This window comes from Photinus pyralis, unplaced genomic scaffold (genome assembly GCF_008802855.1).
Source record: "Photinus pyralis isolate 1611_PpyrPB1 unplaced genomic scaffold, Ppyr1.3 Ppyr1.4_LG8, whole genome shotgun sequence".
In the NCBI taxonomy this organism is placed as follows: domain Eukaryota; kingdom Metazoa; phylum Arthropoda; class Insecta; order Coleoptera; family Lampyridae; genus Photinus; species Photinus pyralis.
In genome coordinates, this window is record NW_022170819.1 from 19,796,937 (window position 1) to 19,804,309 (window position 7,373).

Genomic DNA, 7,373 nt, shown 5'->3' on the forward strand with positions numbered 1-7,373 from the left:
AATACGATTGGATTTTTTGTATGGCTAAGTTTGAAAGTGACTCTCGAAAGCTGGATGACGAATTTGACTCTAGAACAAACCGTTACCAATCTTCCGCAGTAGGAAAATGTCCTAAATTACCCAATTTAGCATTTTGACAGCGAACAAAAACACAAATCAATTGTATTTAAACTCTTTTACCAGTTGCTGTTTAATATTGTAGCAGAAGCTTTAATTTCATTAATTTCAATTCAAGTTTAAAGATACTGCTCGAAATTGCAAACTTGGTTTGCCGTAGTAAAAGCAGGCGCTGGAGGTTGCGTTACAGGAAAGGAAAAATGCGCACAATTGAGAACAAATTCTACTGACTAAAGGCCTTGTGGTTTTTGGTCAAGATAATTTGCATTTATTCCACGCTAGCGCCCGGTTTAGGTATGAATATTACAATTATCCTAGTTAAACAGAATTGTCACGACTCATTCAATTTTAATACAGTACAAATAAATCCAACAGTTCCCGCGATCTTCTTTCAAAAATCCACCCGCCACAGCTACCAGGGGAAACTAGATCTACTACTACCCGTATACTCAATAGAGTGTTGTTTTATAAACTTGTTTTCTAACGTAACTAGCCACTCCAAATATAGCGCAATTACATGTTTTGCACCTTGAACCCCAACGATTTCATGGTAGCAATTTTTGAGAGCACGCTAACCTGATCGTGCAATCACCCACACCTATTCACGTACGGTAAAATTCCCTTGTACATCAAAAACGACTCTTATTATTGGTTTTGTTCGCTAAGGCATGTTTATAGTATCCACGACAATAAATTCGTCGAAAACGTTTGCGATATGAAAAAAATTGAGAACTAATACGGATGATTAGCGTAAAGAAATGTTTTCTACAAAAAAGCTTAATACATTTTTGCTCTAAAATAATTTGGAGAGCCAATAATCGCATGTTATGAATTTTACATTTAAATCCCTATGATGCGTTACGCAAGTCACCACCCTGTATATGCAAATGACTTCAAGGGAAAGCTTAAATTCAGAATTGTGTTTAGCCTCACTACCACCAACCGAAGAAGCTGCCAAACAGCACATTAATATCATGAATCTTTTTTTTTTATATATTGATGTATTGCTCCATGTGAATTATTTTGGATATATTTAATGTAGCAGGTAAGTAGAGGGAAGCAAATAATTGAATGTTTTTATTTTCTTTAGGTTATAGATTTCGAAGCTCACTTCATCATCAGACCTTGCTAAAATATATAAACGACTCTAGTGAGCCGATAACCTAAAGAAAATAAAAACATTCATTTATTTGCCTCCCTCTACTTACCTGCTACATTAAATCATGAATCTTCTTTGGACACCGGTACAGATTTAAAATAATTTTAAGTCCTGATTTAATTAAAACTGCTATATCTGCATTATGTTTTTGAAATACATCTAAGTCTCGACACAGATGTGAATAATTACCCAATTATTGAGTATTTTACTTTAAAATCCTTATTTTCAAAATTGGGCATACAAAACAGTTTTAACTAATTCAGATATTTACCAAAGTTTAAAAAAATCCATATTGCCAAATCATATAAATTTCAATAACTTTTTTGTTTTTTGATCAATAGGTTTAAAATTTTTATTACAGGTGACTTTTGATTTTTTTGATATAATGTATACTTTACGAAATATTTAATAAATTCGAAAAAAATCAAGATGGCGGCCATTTTTTTCCAAGTTCCACCAATGCGGCAAAGTGCGATTTTTGAGGGGTTAATAAGGACCCTGTTGAGTACTCATTTCCGCAGAGATCACTTTGTTACTAATTTTTTCTACCTTAACCACCTATTTTGACTAGCCTAAATTTAACGTAAGAATTTTCAATAGTTTGCTCTAGAAATAAACGTGCACCCACACCCGCAGACGATTCCATTAGCACTTAGACTCCCACTGCCACTCCGTACTTCGGATAGGAGCAAGGAGAAAGATACGACGGATGACAAATAGGGTGAGATACATCACGGAAACTTGAATTCTATATGCCTTAAATGCTGGGAACGCAATGTATTTAAAAACAACGATTTCTGTAAAAACTGGAACGATATCTAAACTTGCAGCGTTTCTAAAATAATGATCTACATATAGCTTTGGAAAAAAAACATTCGAAAACAAATGTTAACTTATGAAGAGAAAATGCCGGCCACCTTTAGCTATTACCTACACCTTTGGTCATGCCATCCAATGTTATTTAGTTTGGTTAATTAGACAAGCCTTCAATTAGTGGCACATTATCTGTCACGTAAGGGAACTTTTAATTGGGTACCTACATAGAGAATGTGGATAAACTAAATTACCTACATTTTTGTGTTTAGAAAATTGAATCTATTACTTTTATCATTGTTATTATTTTCAACTGGTGCGATATGGTGTAAAACGTAAGTAATTATGCATAAACTTTGGATTGTAAAATATATAGGTACCTAGGTTAATTTTTTTTGCTAATTTATAATTATTATTAATTAAGCCCAGTTCACATGCGAATTAGAGCGTGAACTATATGTGTCACTTTCTTTTACTATCGTTATTAATTATCAGTTGAAATACCTAATTGAATTTTCTTTAAGTGAAAGGTGATAAGCCATACATTAAAAGTATATAGACAACTTACACGTACTTATAGTATAACCTAATCCCAACCCCTCTTCTCTAATTATGAAATTAATTAGAGAAATTATTCTACAAGTAAGCTAATAAAATAAATCACACATACAAAGAGGGTACTTAAAATCCATCCAATCCATTGACTATAAACTCTGCAATATTTAATGGTACCTCATGATTCTACCAAATACATGATATGAATGGTAAATAGGGATAAATCTCTATGAGCTCGTATAGAAGAAAATATATACCCTTTCTGCAATTTTAATTAGCACAAAAAACGCTTTTCTTGTAATTAAAGGTCTGTAGCCCAACCTTCCCTTTTTCAAGAAAAAGTTTCACTTTCTGAACCAAAATTCTCAGTTTACCCAGAAGATTTGGTTTCTAAATTTAGCACAAATTAGCAGAAGCATAAAGTGTGTCAACTTGCTCTAATATTTGTTTAAATAAAATTGTGAAATGAAAATTGTTTAAATTATCATTTAAACATTGATATCACGAACGAAGATTATTGAAACTAATTTTTGTATTAAACCTTATTAAGTAATGGAGGTACACATTTCCCATAACAATTGTTACGTGAACGTTAATTGTTGCTGCTTTGTAATAAACAATCGGTTTTGATATTTGGATAAACACACAAGGTTACCAATTTATACAAAACCTGTAAGTCAACATTTAAACGTTTTATTTAATGGCAGAACGCAAACCGCCTCGTATGAATACTATGTACTGACCCATAATAACAACACGCGGCGTTCTCCACACTCGCATGCTACGTGTTTGCGCAAAATACATGCCAAAATAATAAGCGAAAATAATTATGCATTCCTGCAATTAGTATTTCCCACTTATCGTTTTTATTGTGCAGTGAAACTAGAAAAAATGAAAATTTTTCCTGTGTTGGATAACATCCGGTATATGCAATATTGTGCTACAGTTGCAGGTAAATATTTGGCAACCCTTAAATTCTTTAATCAAAAATGTGGTACCGATTCTTATTTAATTTAAACCACCTAACTCCAGCAACCCTTTCCATGGCAAGTTCGTCATCTCATTTGGCTTGGTCATCACCATCTCTTCCGAAAATTACATCGGAAAACTCTCCGATTGGTGTGACGATAACGAAAGTAAGTGAAAAACGATCGCCAGTAAAAGATCTCAAACTTGATTTTAGGACGAAGGGTCATGGGTGGCATCCAGTTTTTGGCTAGGTTCCATTCCGGGCTGCGTTTTTGCCGGATGGGCCGTCGAAAGATTTGGACCACGCAGGTCGCTCCTCTTCAGCTTCTTTCCGTTATTTATACCGTGGATTGCAGTTACCTTCGCAAAATCTAGCATCACCCTCTGTATCGCTCGATTCGTAGCGGGAACAAGTTTTTCTATAATCACAACGGTAAGTTCTCGAACGAACTTAATTTAGACGCTGACGGTCTTTTTCAGAGTGGCGCGATTTATGTGGGCGAAATATCGGAAAAAGACATTAGAGGGAAGTTGTGCACGACATTCAATATAATGAAGCTTTCTGGAAGTTTATTTGTTTTAAGCATCGGACCATTTGTATCATACACCGTATTAGCGATAAGCTCTAGTGTTCTTTCTGTGATATTTGTGTTAGTATTTTATTTTATGCCAGAATCGCCACATTATTGTATTAAAGTAGGGCGCCGAGAAGAAGCTCTGCGGAATCTTACTCGACTCTCTTGCAATAACAGAACTAAAAGTGATATTGACGAACAATTGAAAGATATTGAAATGACCGTCAGTTACGCCATGCAAAACAAATCCACATTGTGGGAGTTGCTGTCCAAGGAGGAGTACAGAAGATCAGTGATTGTGATCACGGGTAGGTATACTCGGAACATACACCGTTTCACTCTTTGTTTAAGGTATCAAGATGATTCAGCAACTGACTGGGTATTCGGGTATTGAGGCTTACATGCAAACTATAATACAGAGTAGTGGCAGCAGTATCAGTCCTGAAATTTCTAGTATAATTTGTGGTGTTGTGCAGTTACCAGCAGGTATACTATCAGAGGGCTTTAGGCCGACCTCCTTCAACAGTACAATTTTAGCACTATTCGCTGCAGTGGTAGTAGATAAATTGGGACGAAAGCCTCTAATGATAATTTCATGCTCCGGCTGCGGAATTGCACTAGTAGGAGAAATGGTTTACTTTTACCTGCAAGACGTTGCCAAAGATAATGTCGACAGCATAGCATGGTTACCAACAACTGGACTAATGTTGTACCTAATAATGAACCCCATTGGGATCTTTACATTGCCGTACGTGCTACTTGGGGAATTATTTGCCACGAACATAAAATCAGTTGCACTATCCGCGTCTACACTATTTGGTGTAACTTTGGGTTTCTTGGTAACCAAATTTTTCGAACCAACTGCGACCGCCTTAGGTCTGCATACGGTTTTCGGACTATTCGCCGGCGCGTGTGTGCTGGGAGCTTTATTCGCTTACTTTGTTCAACCGGAAACGAAAGGAAAAACTTTTCAAGAAATCCAAGTTAAACTCAACAGGGGAAAGGATACAGAAAACAACATTGAGCGATATGCAATTACCCATATGTAAATATTTTACGCTATTAGACTGGCATTTATCCAACAACAAATGGATAATTAATTAATCACGAGATACAATTATTTTTTATGATTGTGGTTGCTCCCACAAATTAAACACTTACAAGTAAATTACCCATTTATTTTAATTGGGCTGATAACAGTGCATAACACGGCTTGTTGAAATGATCCGAAAACAGTATGTGAACAAGAATGCCTTTACGTCGTAGATACATTCTATTAGAGAATAGAATCCAGAAAGACCGTGCAAATAAACAAATTCATAATTGTCAAATTAATAGGTATTGTATTTGGGATAGTGTCAAAAATAGTGAAATTTTGGTTTGCGAAATGCATACACCCTGTAACAATTGCTAGATTTCATAAATTTTCTAAATATTGAACCAAAAATTTCTCCATTTTTATGTCATCAACTAAATTAGTACTATATAGAAAACGAAGCTTTTGCCCTGGCAATTTTTTCAAAATGGAACTTGAAATACTGACAATAGGTAAGGAACAGCCTAAGGATCATATCATGCGGAAGGGCGCTTTCGACCTGGGGGTGGTTTTTATTGTAATTTTAACACAGGAATACATAGAAAAATTGATTCTAAGCAAAAAGTGTTCTATACCTACATTCTTTTGGAAAGTTAATACTTCTCCAGTTATTCGCGACCGAAGGTACGAGCTTTTGATAGAAAATGACAATGTTTTTAATTGGTTATTCGCGAAAAACTCGGAAAAGTATACATTTTACAAAAAAAAACTGTGAAGAACAAAATCGTAACTTTTAAAAAAATAAAGAAAATGTTGTTTTAATAATTGCTGTATGACCATAATACGAACCGAGGTTAGCTCTTCTTCAAACGCTAGGTAAATTAGAGAGTTTAACAGTCAAAACTATGCATTTTTCGAGAAAAACTTGTAGAATATTTTTTTTAGTATTTAAAAAACCTTTCTTCTTTTTTTAAAAACAGGCTTTAGCATAAAAGGTGAAAATAAGGTAGATCCGTATTTTTTTCACCGAAAAAATCTAATTACCACCCTAATTAAAATTAGTCCTTCCCCTTTCCCAGTTTTCTTTAATTACGTATTATTAATACATTCTAGAAGTGTGACCAGTTTAGAAGACTTAATTTTGAAATAATTGAAGCTAAAAGTGAATAACGAATTTATGCAATTTTGTGAAAAAGAGATACGTAAAAAATGCTATAATAATAATAATAATAAGTTTATTTCTGTTAATATGCTATAAAGAGGCATTTACAGACGTCAAAATAAAAATATATATGTTTGCAGTTCTCTCGATAACCGACCATTCCCAATACTCTTATAGCCCTACGTTGTAGAGAAAATATTCGATTTGCCGAAGACGTGTTTCCCCAAAGGATGTTACAATAAGAGATTTGCTTGTATTAGGGAGGCATATACTCAGCGACGGACCTATGGGGGGAGGGGGGGGACAGGCTACCTCTCCAATTTTCTTGTCTAGGTCCGTCCCTGTTGGATTCTATGCACCAAAATTAATAAGAAAAAGTGTTTTCCCGAGAAATTTCGGTGTAGTCGATTTTTGGTAAAAAAGGAAGGTTAATCACTGCCTTTTTTTGAGGCCCGCAAAAAAATTGTCTCAGATCGACCCGGAAATAGAATGTGGCCTGTAGAATCCATAATTTCAAACAGTTCCAAGATTGGGCTACTAGTTCAAAAGTTACAGCCCTTTGAATTTTCTTTCGAAATTGGTTTCTAGTCTAAAACTTTTGATTGAAAAGTCTAATCAAAAAAGTACGAATTGTTTTGGATTCTACGCACCCAAATTAATAAGAAAAGTGTTTTCCCGAGAAATTTTGGAGTAGTCGATTTTTGGTAAAAAAAGGAAGGTTAAGTATTCAAATACTATGCGAAGTATTCGAATACTAAATATTTGTGAAAGTATTTGAGTTACAAAAACAAATACTGCTTCCATAAAAGTATTTAATTACAAAGTATTTGAATACTTTAAAGGATTTGAATACTAAAAAGTATTTACAAAGTCGAATACTGCCCAGCTCTGCATTGAAGTACAATTGCTTTACAATTCCTACATGAAATTGCACATTCATTCTCAACTACCCTTTAAGGAAAATTGAGTCGGACGTGGCTATTAAGT

General features: G+C 34.5%; 1 protein-coding gene across 1 annotated transcript; it reads left to right on the forward strand.

The window, feature by feature from the left end:
- Positions 1 to 1,753: 1,753 nt before the first annotated feature.
- Positions 1,754 to 6,459, forward strand: LOC116179227 (facilitated trehalose transporter Tret1-like). The gene is made up of 6 exons (XM_031498958.1): positions 1,754 to 3,596; positions 3,677 to 3,780; positions 3,828 to 4,046; positions 4,094 to 4,496; positions 4,540 to 4,674; positions 4,726 to 6,459. The coding sequence occupies exons 1-6, from the start codon at positions 3,536 to 3,538 to the stop codon at positions 5,235 to 5,237; spliced, it is 1,434 nt and encodes a 477-aa protein (XP_031354818.1). The 5' UTR covers positions 1,754 to 3,535; the 3' UTR covers positions 5,238 to 6,459.
- The last annotated feature ends 914 nt before the right edge of the window (positions 6,460 to 7,373 follow it).